The sequence below is a fragment of the Micromys minutus genome, assembly GCF_963924665.1.
Source record: "Micromys minutus genome assembly, chromosome: 25".
Lineage (NCBI taxonomy): Eukaryota > Metazoa > Chordata > Mammalia > Rodentia > Muridae > Micromys > Micromys minutus.
The window spans coordinates 1,520,209-1,535,211 of NC_137960.1; the positions used below are offsets into that span (position 1 = coordinate 1,520,209).

The 15,003-nt window shown below is 48.1% G+C and overlaps 1 protein-coding gene across 1 annotated transcript; it reads right to left on the reverse strand.

Moving 5' to 3' along the window:
* Nucleotides 1–961: 961 nt before the first annotated feature.
* On the reverse strand, nt 962–14,740 carry PPP1R10 (protein phosphatase 1 regulatory subunit 10). Its single transcript, XM_080938045.1, has 20 exons — nt 14,570–14,740; nt 13,846–14,363; nt 8,376–8,493; nt 7,660–7,746; nt 7,426–7,561; nt 7,019–7,070; nt 6,619–6,696; nt 6,330–6,503; nt 6,046–6,151; nt 5,843–5,955; nt 5,308–5,408; nt 5,016–5,163; nt 4,712–4,870; nt 4,380–4,626; nt 4,007–4,070; nt 3,708–3,902; nt 3,355–3,430; nt 3,019–3,132; nt 2,326–2,916; nt 962–2,059 (listed from the first exon to the last, which is right to left on the reverse strand). Exons 3-20 carry the CDS (start codon nt 8,480–8,482, stop codon nt 1,950–1,952), a joined length of 2,658 nt encoding a protein of 885 aa, XP_080794171.1. The 5' UTR covers nt 8,483–8,493; nt 13,846–14,363; nt 14,570–14,740; the 3' UTR covers nt 962–1,949.
* Nucleotides 14,741–15,003: the final 263 nt, after the last annotated feature.

A 15,003-nucleotide genomic window follows, 5' to 3' on the forward strand; every position in this document is an offset into this window, starting at 1 on the left:
ATAGACGGTTCTGGTGAACATCAATCAGGACCATCATCCTCTAACTGCTCCCAGTTTCCCCTCTTTCCCCAAGTCTGTATCCCCCAAAGCCTCCTTTCGAATCCTGCTCCATATGCTAAGCATCCTGGAGGACTTTTTTTGTTGTTGTTCGAGACAGGTTCTCACTTTGAATCCCTGGCTGCTGTGAAACTGTAGACCAGGATGGCCTGTTTCTACCTCCTGTGTGCTGGGATTAGAAGTGTGCCACTCCCACAACCGAGCATTTTTATTGAGTGGAGGAGCATGGATGTGCCACAGCAAGCACATGAAGATCAGGTGTCATGCTCTGTTGCTATTGTGTGGAGCTCCAGCTTGGAGGAGCAAACACTGGCCAGATTTGTTCTTTTTAGTTTTTATGACTGTTTGGCCTGCTTGTATGAGTACCACACAAATGCCTGGTGTTTGTGGAGGTCAAAAGAGGGTTGGGTTGTTCTATTTAGTGTTTCTATTGCTGGGTGAAATGCCATGACTAAAAGAAACTCGAGGAGGAAAGGATTAGTTTGACTTACACTTCCCATATTTATCCCATCACTGAAGGACGTCAGGGCAGGAACTGACAGAGGCCATGGAGGGGTGCTACTTAACTGGCTTGCTCCCTCAGCCTGCTTTCTTAATGAACTGAATGCTGCCAGCCCAGGGACGACACCACCAATGGGGTGGCAATCCATAGTTTAGAAAATGCCCTACAGATTGATCTTATAGAGGCAGTTTCTCAATTGAAACATCCCTGTCTGGTGACTCTAGCTTGTGTCAAGATGACATAAAGCGGGGCCAGCACACCACTTCCTGACAACTGGAGTTACCACATGAGGACTAGGAATTGAACCCATGCCTCTGCAACTGCTCTAACCTGCAGAGCCACCAAGCCCTAGCTTTTCTTTTATTAAAAGAAGTCAAACAGCCAGGGGTTAAATGAGCTGCTTCTCTTTCCATTGTTTATTATTAATGTACAAAATATACAAAATCAAAAGAAAAACTCCTCAAATCCATTGTGGTTCTAACCCAAGACCCTGCACAAAACCAACTCACTGTTTTCATAGAAAACAACTGATGCCGAGACAGGGAGGAGAAGACTGGGAAGGGCCCCTCCTGCTCAGTGAGGAAGCCTCGCCGACAGGGCTCCTTCTGGAGTAAGGAGCAAGCCCACTCCCAAAGGCAGTGCATGTAGTGCGTCAGGCCCGGTGTACCCGGCTAAAGTTAATGAAAACTGGTCTCACGGAGTCTCAAAAATGGCTGTAGGCAAGAGTGGCCCCACACTACAGACCGCCCCTCTGCCAGATATAACTTTTACTGGATACAGATATGAATGTGCCATCACTGAACCTAGCAGACCCACGATGACCTTGGAAGTAACAGTTGCAGTCTTCCTTGAGAAAGGACTAACAATGACTGGCCATGAGGAGCACAAGTGGGGTGGTTCCAGAACCCAGCTTCAGCCAGCTTGAGCCCTCAGTGCAGTGGGATGTGTGGTCCCCTCACCACCCTCTCACCCCGTGAGGATAATGACCTTAGCTTGGATGGTTTCCTAAGTGCAGCTGACCAACTCAGTTCCCTGTGCATGTGGAGAGCAGAGGTCTCCAGGGTGACCAGCTTTAGGTTCTCAGGCATCGGGGCTAATACTGAAAGGGGTTTGGGGCACAGGGCAAATCTCCTCACAAAGTGAAGCCAGGCGTCTCAGCAGTCCAGCATATAGAGTGTGTCCAGTCTCTCTCCTCTCCAGACTGGAGGGGAATATGTACATCAATGCACACCAGGAATCAGAAACCCCCAGAAACCCAACCAGGTGGGAACTGAGGGGGCCGGCTCCTCATCAGCTGGGGAAAAGGAAAGTGGGCCTCACAGAAGCCATAACCAAGTGAAAGGAGCAAGGCTGCAGTCCGTCCACAGGGGTGCGGGTAGGGCAGGCAAGCCTAGGGCAGCGGGGGCCCATTGACCCCTGGGTGGTAGAAGGCACAGTTGTTCTCATAGCGGCAGTTGCCCTTCATCATGAAGTGTCGGCAGACAGGGCGGTTTGACATGTCTGCGGGAGCAATGGCAGAATGGTCAGAAACAGCTAAGAGGTCACCATCACCCTTCCACTCCAGCTCAGAGCAATGGGGTCAAGTGTTCAGAGACACATAGTACTGGGGGGCTGATGTAAAGATGGAGGTGCTAACTGCCTTCCTTGTATACAGAGAGCCTTAAGAAGATGGAGCCTCATCTTGTACCTTTGTACCTCCCCCTCCGCCCCACAGATAAGGTGAGGGACACTAAAATCTACAAGTGGGATTTTAGGCGTGTCCTCACCTCCTCCGTGACTGTGGCCTCCATCATGTCCTCGGTGGCCTCCCCCATGGCCATCATGACCACGGTGTTCATGAGGTGGTGGCCCTCGATGGTCGTGGCCTCGATGGCTAGGGACATCATGTGGCCGGTGGCCATGGGGTCCCCCGTGTCCAGGGCCTTCATGAGATCGATGTCCACTGCCCATGTTTCCTCCGGGGCCATCATGGGATCGATGTCCACTGCCCATGTTTCCTCCGGGGCCATCATGGGATCGATGTCCACTGCCCATGTTTCCTCCAGGGCCTTCATGCGGGCGGTGCCCACCACCTCCAACCATGCCTCCTCCACCAGGACCCCCTCGGCCATTTGGGGGTCCTCCTCCAGAACGACCTCCTCTGGCTCCTCGGAATGGTGGGGGTGGTGGCGGCTCATTTCCTCCACGACCCCCTCGGCCTCTGTGGTATGGTCCAGGACCAGGTCCTGGACCCCCACGCATTGGGCCACCTCGCATGGGGTCACCTGGGCCATCCCAGAATGGATCACCTCCTCGAGAAGGTGGTGGGGGACCCAGGAGCCGTGGGCCCACTGGTCCACCAGGGCCTCCATGGGGACCTGTTAGAGAGAAAGGAAAGAAAATCAGTATCTGTTCTACTCTAGCACGGCCATCTCAGAGGTGACTCCTAGCTGTGACCCCACTGAATCCCTCTCACCTACCTGGCATGGGCCCTCCAGGACCAGGGGGGAAATGCTGCATACCCTTGGGGCCCCCAGGGCCTCCTGGTGGGAAGCCATTGGCTACAGGACCAGGACCTAGGAGCCCATGTGGCACTGTAAAAATACAGGAGTAAGACAGTCAGGAGGTAAATTCTCTAAGTGTGGCATGGCTTCCCTCTAGTGTACCCACCTAACCTCAGATCAACCTGGCAGAGCCGTCTCTCTGTCCTATTTTCCCTCCCATCCTGCCCAGTGGCAACAGTATCTGGGGCACTCTGTATCGCAAACCCACCCAGGCATCCTCCCCCAGCCCCAGTGGTTGGCTCTGAGGATTACCCAGCATCTGCTTGAGCTTGTCTGAGTAGTCTGGCTGTTTCAGCAGCTCCTCTGAAGGGTGGCTGTTTGGACTGCCCTGTGAGCAAGAAAAATGACAGTTAAGAGAGTGTCAGCAAGAACTTAGCATGTAAATGGAAGACAGGCACAAGATGCAGGCTATCCCTGGCCAGCCTGGGCTATACAGTGAGACTTTTTCACAAAATTGAAACCCAACAACACTGTAAATGAAAAGCAAAAACAAACAAAACAAACAAAAAACCCCAAAAACCAACCCAAATAGATGGACACATCTGAAACTAAAAACTAGGGTGAGGAGTAGGAGACTCTGGGGACATCACGGGGAGGCTTCATACCATGATGGAGGTGAGGATCTCCTGGACATTGATGCCTCCTCCTCCAGGGCCCTGTGGGCTCTTGCCAGCTCCCATGCTTCCCATTAGATTGGCTAGAACAGGAGGCAGCTTGGAGCCTCCTGCTCCATCAGGTGAGCCACCAGACCCTGCAGGCTCCAGGGTCTCAACATATGGAGTCTCATCCATGGAGCATTCCTAAGAACAGACAAATAGAAATCAGGGTTGTAGAAAACAGCACAGTGGCCTCCTCCGAGTGCCCACCACCACTTCCCACCCACAACAGTGTGACAGAGACTCACCTCATCCAAGGGGATGAGTTTGGGGGGAATGGGTTCGTACGGCTCAGGATCAGGCTCGTGAGGACTGTCACAAAACATCACAGGTGAAGGGCAAAGGAGAGAAGAAACCACAATCACATTAATTCAGTCCACTCAAGACCATTTTGTTTGTTTATTTTTTTTTTGAGATAAAGTTTCTAATAGTCCTGGCTGTCCTGGAACTTACTTTGTAGACCAGGCTGGCCTTGAACTCACAGAGACCCACCTGTCCCTGCCTCTGCCACCTCTCTGGGATTAAAGGCATTTATTCACGACTAGGCCTGGCTGCTCCATGAAGCTCTTTGTGTTGCCTCCCTGACTCCCCACCGTACAGACACTGCACACCTCTCCTCACCTCTCCTTATTCAGGAAGAGCTCCTGAAGGATTCCCTTCTCCCGCTCAGCCTGGATGTATCGCTCCTGGCTGTTGCTTCCAGGGATGACAAGAGGTACGGGCAGAACCAGAGGCCTGGGACACACCCAGGGTACTTTCTCCTCCATATTGTCATGACTTAGTCGCCGGGCTGTCTCAAAAGCATGTCGGTCCGACAGTATTTCACGCTTAGCAGCCTCCCCGAAATCCTTGATCTTGTTTACATTCACTGTAGAGGGCAGAAGGCGAGGACAGGTAAGTGAGACCACCCTCACTCATGCTGACCCTGGCAATGCAGAAAGCCTGCATCATACCTCGCTCAGTTTCATCCAATTCAAAGTAGAAATACTCTCTCAGCTTGCCTTCCTCAGGCCACGTCACAGTTTTCCTCTTTCTGCCCTTCCGGGTCAGCTGGTTGGGATCTCCAGGGCTCTCCACAGGCTTTGCATCCAGAGCTCCTGGCTCCGAAGAGGCTGTAAGCAAGACAAGTTTAGAGGCTGTAAGCAAGACAAGTTTAGAGGCTGTAAGCAAGACAAGTTTAGAGGCTGTAAGCAAGACAAGTTTCAGCCACAGACCTAAGCTTTCAGAAAAGCCTAGAGCCCAGGCATAGTAGGTTACCTGAATCCATGAGCTCTGGAACTTCAACAGGGGGAACAGGGGTGCCAGGACGGTCTGTGTCCATAGGCTCAGCAGGGGGTGCAGGCTCTGGGGAGGAAGGTTTGGCTGTGCTCTGCTCAGTGCTTGTTTTCCCTTCAAAAGGGCTGGGCTGTTATGAAAGAGAAAGTAGCCAGTGAGCTGACTAGACACCCAGGAAAACAGACCAGGATCCTAAATACCCAACCACCCCACCTTACCTCACCCAGGAGGCAGTCCTCACTGTCACCCCACATACCCTACCATAGAAACTCACCTTGGCAGCAGTAGGCGACAGAACCTTCTTCTTCTTCTTAATTTTGATGCCTGGGACAGGGGCGGAATTGAGAGCATCCAGAAAACCCAGGCCCTCCATAGCTATAGAAGGAAAGAGTAGAGTTAGAGGAACTTGGACCTCCTTCACAATCCTATGCCTACAGAGTCCAACCAGGAAACAAGCAGGCCAGTGGGATCCCTGCCCACAGTGACCAGGAAGCAAGGTTCATGCAGGAGACTTCCACCATTCCATCTTTCTTTTGGCAGAAAGCCATGACTTTATCACAATTATAGAATGCACAATTAATTAAGCAAGCTGCTGAAGGCACCACAGAGGGTCCAGCCAGCAGGGAGACAGCAGGGATGAACTCATCACTTGAGAGGACACAGCTTCCTGCAGCTTATCTAACATGACTCTTATGGACAGGGAGTCCCAGAGAGACATCAAAGGGAAAGCAAAGGACGGTTCTCAAGGGCAAGTCTCCCCCGACCCAGATGAGCGTTCCCTGTGCAGAGGGTACTGCAGGCCTACTCACGCTGTGGGGGAATGATCTTCACTTTGATTTCTTTGGTGGTATTGGGGGTTGTGTTGAGGGGCTTGTATTTCTTCTCTGCAGGTGGGGCAGCATCGCCTGGAGCCGCTGTGGCACTGCAAAGGAAGGACGGTTAAAAATCTCCCAACTCTCACTTCTCTCCAAAGGCCCGAGGCTCCTTTAGAAACCTACACCAGTCCCCATACCTCTGCCGCTTGAGGGGGATGGGCTTCAGGTTGTACTTGTCTGACACAACCACAGTGCTGGAGTTCTTCTTCACAGGCACCAAAGATGGGGTATCCAGCTCTAGTCCTAAGGAAAAACATGTTGACTTTGACCCTTACTGTTCCTCCCTGCTGCCACCCCCTCCATCTTCTAGCCTTGAATAAGCTTTCTTTCCTCCTTAGAGTTTGATATTGAAATCAAACTACTAGCTCAAGGCACTGACTGTACATGTGGATGGTCCTGCAAAGCCAGCTAACGGCCTTACCAGTAGAACGGAACTTGGCATGACTGGGTGCCGTAGTTCTAAGTGACTTGGGCTTTTCTTTCTTCTTCTCTGGGGCTTCTTCAGCCCGGGTCTCAGCCTTCACTTCAGTCAAAGGCCTCTCAGGTAGTGTGGTTCGACTTTTCCCGTCTTCCTTCCTTTTCTTCTTATCTTTCTCTGTTATAGAAAAGAAAGAAGTTAGAGTCTCATTTGGATAAACAAGAGATCTTCAGGTAAAGAACCAGCCTCAGGATACCCAAGGACTACCTGGGTAAAGAGCCCAGGACCTTACCTGCAGGCTGGGTGCTACTCTGGGATCGGATGACAGCCATCCAGTCACTGACAAGAACTGATGCCAATTTCCGGAGCTCTGAAGGTGAAAAATGGAGGAAAATTGCTTATTTAGCAACAATTTACTATTTCCAGTAAAACAAAACAAAAACCTTCTATTCAAGGGAGAAAGCACTCAGGAGACAGAGAGGGAAGTGAGCTGAGTTGAGGCCAGCCTGGTCAGTATAGTGAGTCCCAGGACAGCCAGGGCTGCACAGAGAAATTCTGTCTCTCAGAAAGACATAGCAAAAGGGCGGGAGGGAAACAGGGATGAGCAGGCAAAATGAAAGGACAGCCAGTAAAGAAGACGGTAACCCAGACTCAGATCCTCAGAGTCTGGTCCACAGGACACCAACACACACCTTCATCCTCACTTGACTTGCTGAGCTGCTTCACTAGCTTTGCTGTGTTGTTCTGTAAGAGAAGGAGGTGGCAGAAGGGTCAACAGAGAGTAACCAAGCTCACCAGCTCACCAGCACTAACCATTCCACCTGCATCGCACTGCACTTCAGCCTTCTCCAAAACCTGGAGATACTTTTGTCTTCTAAGAAAGGGTCTATCTTTGTAACCCTGGGTGGCCTAGAACTCACTATGTAGGTAAGGCAGGCCTTGAATTCACAGAAATCCACCTGCCTCTACCTTCCAAGTGCTGGGATTAAAAGCATGAGCCACTGGACTTATTCCCATTTTAGAAACGAGAAACTGAGGTTCAGATATACAAGCTCTTCTTCAGTTATGCCAGCCCAGAGAGGAAAAGTGGGTGATGTACCTGCTTGAGATGGTCCACAGTGAGCGGGAGGTGCTGCAGAGTCAGCAGAATCTGCTGCAGGAGAGGAATGTTGTTGGTTGTCTTTGAATATGTTAGCCAATTGTTCAGAAGCTTGTAGCCACCGACATCAATAAACCTGCAGGCAGTGGAGCAGGACATGGTAAGCCTTCCGTGGCTTTCGACCAGCAAGCGCACATGTCCAGAGAGCAGTCCAGCCACTGGTGCTGCACTTACCTGACTAACACGTCTGGGGCCCGGGTCTGCAGGATAATGTTCAAGTATGTGCATCGACTCACCATCTTTCGTGCCTCCTTCATTAGACTGGAAGAGGAGTCAAATTAGACATGGAACAGAGCATCTCGAGTGTTATTAGTATTGAAATTTCAGACTCAGGGTCTTATTAGCTCAGGCTAGCCTCCTCTCCTGAAAGTTAGGATGACAGGTACGGGGGGGGGAGGGCACCATGTCAGCTCATCTCTTACAGTACAAGACTCTAATCCCGGGAGTCCTGGAGCCCCCTGATGACATGCTTTACTGGAGGAGGTAGTCACCAGGTGTCTAGGATTGTGGAATAAATCTAGAGTCATATAAAAATCCAAGGGAGGATTGAAGGCACCCAAGCCACCTGAGAGAGCATCCCTCCGGTCTCAACAAACAGAAACAACTGTCTCCAGGGGAGTCAGGACTTACATATTTCCCTTTATAATCTAAAACTGCTTTTTTTCTGGAAAGCATTAAGAATCTCTTTTTTAAAATGACATTTTGGGTAGGCACAACATGACCCATAACCAAACCAAGGATTGGTTTCTATGCTCCCTTGGTTTTAACCCATCAAAACGCCTGGGATTATGAATCAAATCCCTAGCTACCATCATGGGCAACAGCCAAGAGATCACTGCTCTTTACTGCACGTGGCCTCCTCTGAGAAGGAACCCAGAGGGAAGACTCACCTGAAGATCTTGGAAATTCCATCCACACTCTTCACTTCTCCATCCCGAGTAAGGAAGCTATCTAGGCCCTTGAGAAGTTCTTTGGGGTCTATGGGACCTGAACCCATGATGGTGGCTTCTGAGATAAAAGAAAAAACAAGATAAATGGGTGGTAAAGACAGCCCCACTAACTCTTCCTTCTAATAAACCCATTGGCACATTTAAAACTCAGTGACAAATGTATGTTCAGGCATACTATTTTCTAGATAAGAAAAATGAGATCTGTGCTCACAAAATAGCCTTGACACTTAAGCTTGAGGTAACAAAGACTTCAAGAGTGTGCGTGGATGAAGCTCACTTCTTCATGCTTCTAAGGTCCTGTCCCCAGTTGGCTGATAATTTTGGTGAGCTGGGCAGCTATAGCTTCCTAAAATAACTAGGTCAACTCTAGGTATATGGGTAAAAAATTTATCAATCATCCTCTTTCCAGAAATCAATCCTTTCGTCTTGGCTGTTTGGCATAATCACAGGTGGGAGATGAGTTAGCTGAAGTGGTGGATGAGAAAACAGCCAGGCCCTGAGCAGAGCCCTTCCCTGGGGAACGGAGGAAGCTGACTGAAGAGACAGGCAGGCTCTCATCGACACTGAATAAGGCTACTCACTGGCCAAACACCAAACAAGCTTTTATTGTTCCAAAGTTCAAGAGAGACTTGGCTTGTGGTTTCAGAAGCAAAGATGCAAACCCCTTTTCCTGCCCTCAAGACTCACCACGCTCCAAGACTCCAGAAAAGTCCCAAACTGAGAACCAGAAACCAGGAACCAAAAGTAATGAAGGTAAAGCCACGGGAAATGAGACACCACTTCAAACCAGGATGGGAGAGAGTGAGTTAAATCTACACTCCTGCCATGAAGAAGCCATTTCTACAGTTGTAGAGATTATCAGGGCTGCTCAGGTTCTGACCGGGGGCTTTAGTCATACTTATATCAGGACTAGCCTCTGAGAAGCAAAGACTCGGGCCTCCAGAGCAGCTGAGATGCCCAGGCCCAAGTAGGTAGGAGAAAGGTTAGGGCCTCTGCATCTTGCACATCACAGCAACAAAGGCAGAGTCCCAAGGGTGAAAGTGTCTAAACAAAATCATTGCATTCTACAGATAAGAGGCTTGCAATCCAATTCAGTTTTTTTCTCCCTCAGACAAACCAGAAAAGATGTGTAAAAAAGAATTGATTACTCTGGGTAAAGAGGCTGTTACACAAGTGATTCTCCAGATAAAACAAGATAAAAATTTAGAGTTTAAACAAAAAGTCTGCTTTAAATGTGGACTTCCTAATAACCCAGGGCAGCAGCAAGAACAGCAAGGAGTTGCAGAGAAAGGAGGGTGGCAGTGCTCTGGAGACTGATGCCTGTGTGCAGAACATGGGGGAAGAGACCCAGGCAACAAATGCTAAGCACTAAGTAAAACTTGTTACTGCTGTCGCCCAACACCCTGGAACCCAAGGTCAGAGGAGAAAAACATTCAACTCTGGAAATGTTTTCAAGTTAAGGGGGAGCAAATCCACTAATGTGTGGCCATCTGTCCTCAGACAGTGATCTGTAGCTCAAGGTATATAACTGATATCTGGAAAAGCGATGAATGGGCCCAAGGTAAAGATATATATAAACAATCTAGAGTAGGGAGTTTACACTCACATAAATCTAATAGAACCCCAAATAAAAATGTATGCAATTTGACAAGTCTTGAGTTAAACATTGCTTCATCCCTCTAAACATCCTGACTGAAACCCAGAGCTAAACATACTTCCTTTGTGTTTCTACCTATAAACAAATAGGCCTGACTCTACCATCCCCTCATTCAATGCACACAAGGCAGAAGATAGTCTGTAGAGAACCTGTACCAATGAGAACAAAGCTGAGCCATGTCTAGTGCCCTCTGCTGGAAATGGGACCTAGATACTTTAAAATTCCCACTTATATAAACAAAAAGGCACAGTAGTCAAGAAAGCTGGGAGACAAAATAGGAACATTAAGATGCTGTTTCCCACTATTATGTATATTAGGAAATATGGTTGAACTTGTCTCATAGTAAAATGTGAATGTACTCAGTGCCTTTTCTCCAGTATTTACTCATTAGGAACCCCAAGTGCCTTACAACTTAGGTCCCCATTTTCACAGGCAAGCTCTAAGGTCTTCCAGTGGGAACAAAGGAAGAATCCGTCATGCTTAGAGCAGTTCTGGGTGAAGGCCCAATAATGCACTGACCAGGTTGGGTGGGCAGGGACAGCGCTCAAGTATTCTTCCCCACTCCTGCTCTGGAGTTTCAAGTTGAGGAAACTTTCTGTAACCACAAAGAACTCAGGTTGTGTTTTTTTTTTTTTTTTTTTTTTTCTTTTCTTTTAATTAACCAGCTGCTAATCTCCATGAAGGCCACAGACAAGGGAACATCTCCTGTGATGTTCCACCTTCTAAGTGCTGGGGAATGTTTTACAGTTCTTACTAGAGACGTTAAATTCCTACCCGATTTCAAAATGAATTTAAGTTGAGGGTTACTTGGTTTAAAATGGTGGAAAAACATCGATCCTGGCTAGTTACTAAACACTTACTACTGAATCCTGAATCTGTTCAAGAAACAAGGTCCACACAAGCCAGGCTGCTTTTAAAAAGTCTAACAGGAGGGAAAAGCAGCACCAGCTCTTCTTTGCTGGCCTGGTTTTCCCTCAGTGTCCCAGGTGGTTCACAAGTTCTATACCCTTGCACAGTGAGGCCCTATTCTTCCCTCATCTTTATTTTGAAAATCTTTTAAACTTCTTAGGAAGAGTGTTTGGCTTTCTTTAAATAAAGAAAAACTTACATCCACCACCCTGGCCCTAGGACTTTGGTCACTCTCTAAGAATCAGGTTTTCCAAGGTTCCCTAGAAGGCCTTGCTTTTCATCTCTCACATAAGGCCTTCTTTACTAATCCCTTGCTCACTAGAGATCAGGAACCCCAGTGGGTGGAATATTCAGGTCCCAAGGTAGGTGTGCTGTAGAGGCACCTGGCAAACTGCTTAAAAGATAAAAAAGACGTGTGGTAAATAGACATGTGGAAGAGGCCCTCCCATTCAATCAGAAGTCCAAGCAATGAGAATCCACACCCAGCAGAAAATGAGCCCTGTTGCACCCAAGTCACCATAGGACAGCAGGACTTATAAACTCTGCCTAGAAACTCCACACTTCAACGCAGGACTTTAAATAAAAAATGAAAAGTATATGAAGAAACTGTCAAAGACTTGACTTTGATAAAGTTGGGGAAAGAGATAAAGAACCAGGCACCCAATACTACCCTCATGGGCGTGGCTCTCAACATGCACCAACTGCCCCAGCATTCAGCAGGGAGGAATAGGACATTCCTTTCCTCAACGCTTTATGGGAATCTCTCTTTAGGAAGGAAGGAAAAAGAAATTCAAAAAGGTGGCTCTTTGGGAAAAAGAAAGGTTGTGAAATGTAATACCAGAAATGTTTTGCTTACCAGAAACCGTAGCTTGACTCCCCCTGCCTCGAGTTTACAACTGCAGCCTCCTTTCCTAAAGATTCACTTCTCATCCTAGTGCCAACATACAGGAACTAAGCAACTGCAGGTGATGCCACTGAGCACAAAGAGTATATCCCCAAACTGAGAGGTGAGAATAAGGATGGTTTACAAGAAAGTCCTACAAGTACCCACCCTCCCCACAGACTGTTACAAAGCAACCAATATTCAGGAAGTACAAGAACCCATCCTGAGCAGCATGGCACACTGGAGTTTCATCAGGCTCAATTGTCTACTCAAGTTACAAGCCCTGTGTCTTGCCCCAGTCTCTCAGAGCTAAAACAGTTGTGATGGAAGGTGAAAATCAAGGCGATGGACTGTTAAACACAAAACCTAGAGCTACACAAGGACAAGAACAGCCTCCACCCCTAGTGTTCATTAAGCTTTTATCCCTGTAAGATATTTTATAAAAGATAAAGAAACAAGAAAAAACGTATTCCCCTAGCAGCAATCTGCTCAGGGAGAGAAGGCATCTGCTTGGGGGTGGAGTTTTCAGAGAGGAAGCAAGCTGATTACATCACCTTTCATAGTGGCTCCTCCCCCTTAACTGAGCTTCTAGGGAAGCCCTAAGCTGACTGGCAAAAGAGAAAAACAAAGGAGAGGGACGCCATTTTGTTATGGAGAGGATTCAAAATTTAAAAGGCCGGCCAGATCTGAGATCTACCGGTAGATTTACTTACACTACAAGGCACTAATTAGAAAAAACAAAACAAAACCAGAAGTCATCCCTCCGGCCACCACCCTCAACTTGACCTATCTTAATCCATTTTAAGAGCCTACTACTTAAAATCAATTAATATACAATTTTCTGCGGGTTAAGAATCTAAACTTGCAACTGAAATTCAATTTGCTACCGCCGACCACCCCAATCCTCACTATAAAGGGCAAGGGGGGAGGACTTGGACCCCTCAACAAATAGGACTGAGGGGGGGGAGGACAGGAGAAAAATGGGTCAAGACACAACCTGCAACGCCGCTTGCAAGACAAAAGGACAAGGAAAAGTCGCCATATTTGAAGCAGGGAAGAAAAAATTCTTTAACGACACAAATCTTCTAGAAAGATAGCATTCAAATGCACTAATGGCTTTTAAAATTATACTCCTGAGTTCCACATTTCCCAACCTTTCCACCCTCTTAACTGTATCCACCACCCTCTAAAAGTATCAAGTTAAAATGTTAATCACTTTTGCCTTTAAATAACCTATGCAAGCTGAAACAATCACAAGACATTCTTTACCTCCCAAAATGTTATATTGTATGTACTTGTTACTATTATATTTTGCCCTAAATTTAAGTGTCTTGCAATCTTTATTCCTAGATTGCCACCTATTTTAACCACACAATATATCCCAAGCAAATTACATTAAAATTGAGAGGATTTAACAATCACCTTAAAGACATAGCTAATATTTCTCTCTGCCCATCTCCTTACCCTGCAATCTTTATGTACAGATTGCTTATTAATCTGGCAAATTGAAAGGCGTTCTGCTTGTCTCACACACAAAGAAGTGGGACTTCTGGGCCACAAGATCCACCATCTTTTGTATGTGAGCTCATTAACCCTTTTGAAGACTGCTAACCAGAGGAAGGTAACCATTCCTCCTTATAATAGCAAAGGCTTATGCTTTGGCAGTCTGGAAATTTGCTGGATTATCAAGGGTTAACCGTCAAAATCCTCACTGGCTGGCCCTCCCTTCACCCTCTCCTTGCCTGCTCCACAGCAGGGAAGAGGCAGGTGGTAGGGGAGAGAGAACAAAGACTGTTTAGACCCACAGGACCTTTAATGGAGATTTAAGAGACCCGATTGGTCTTTCTCCAGTACTCTACATTTGTTCTATGGTCTCATTTCTTCCTCTCATTATTTTTGGTTTCACAACGGGAAACGTTGATTTCTTGTTCAAGGCTGGTTTTTGAAAATTCGACACTTACTATCCAATTTTTTTGCGACGTCAGCACCTCGGGCTCAGGGGGGAGGGGTAAAATTTTGGAGGAAAAAAATAAAACAACCAACCAGGACCCAAACTCAGTTACTTGTGGGGCCTCATTGGATCAAAAAGTCTCTTTAAAAAGTAAAGACCAACTCAGTTTTCATTTCCCCCCACCCAACTCCATTTAGGGAGGGGGGGTCGTTGAAAAAAAATCTGAGTGGATTCCAAAAAGGAAATGCTGGATGAGTGAAATTGAGTGGGTTTGGGCAGGGAGGGTGGTTGATTATTTTTGAAGTTATGTGGTGACGGTCCTTCGGCCACAGATTTCAAGTCCCAAGCAGCGTGGGCTGGTGGGGTGGGCAAGATAGGTGGGGAGGGGCAGAAGACACAAGTGGTTGGGCTGGTGGCTGCTGTTTCCCCTTTTCCCCCCTCTCTCAGGATCCTTTCAAGGTTTTAGATGTTGCTGAGGCTTGTTTGTTTTCCTCATGGCCGGCCTGTCTTTCTCCGAGAAAATTCAACCTGGGGTAAAAGGAACACAAAAGGAGAAAGGTGTAATCAGTACGGGTCGCCTTCAAACGTTTCAAAGTGCCATTTCCTGTTGTCCCAGAACACAGCCGCATTGGGGAAAAACGTGGCTGCCCAGTAAATACAAAACCACCCCACTTCCCCGGCCAACCGCTCTCGGCAAAACGTTACCCTCCAAGCGACGGAGCACCCAAACTTACCTCTAAACGAACCCCAGAATGGCGGCCGCCCGCTCGGGCGGAGCCTTTTATACCCGGCCACCGCCCAACGCACCCTAACGTGATGGAGAACCGCCCTCGTCGCGACACATTGTGCGCGAGGCGAACGCTGATTGGCCAGCGTGAAAGCCGGGTCGCCCGCGAATTGGACGTCCCTCCTCCACCTTCCCGGAGCCCTTTCCCTTGATCCCCTCTTCGGTCTCCTTCCGATCACCTCTGCGCCAGCGCGTGATCGACGTGTCCGGCACCTCCCTTTCCTCTGCCTCCACCACTTCCGCCCGGGCAAACGGGTCTCACCCTCGGTTGGTCCAAACGACCGGACGCATGCGCACTGGGGACACCCTGATCAAAATCGCAATCAAAATTGCTTTACTATTAGACACTAACCATGGAATCTAAGAGTCATCGTGACTGGT

Bases quoted from the DNA above. Each gene is read 5' to 3' on its own strand.
- PPP1R10 (XM_080938045.1), bottom strand. From the start codon at position 8,482: ATGGGTTCAGGTCCCATAGACCCCAAAGAACTTCTCAAGGGCCTAGAT. The intron at 5,956-6,045 runs GTATGGGGACTG...CTTCCTTTGCAG, and splicing joins ATCCCCCTCAAGCGGCAGAG to TGCCACAGCGGCTCCAGGCG. The intron at 3,133-3,354 runs GTAATCCTCAGA...GTATTTTTACAG, and splicing joins CAAGCTCAAGCAGATGCTGG to TGCCACATGGGCTCCTAGGT.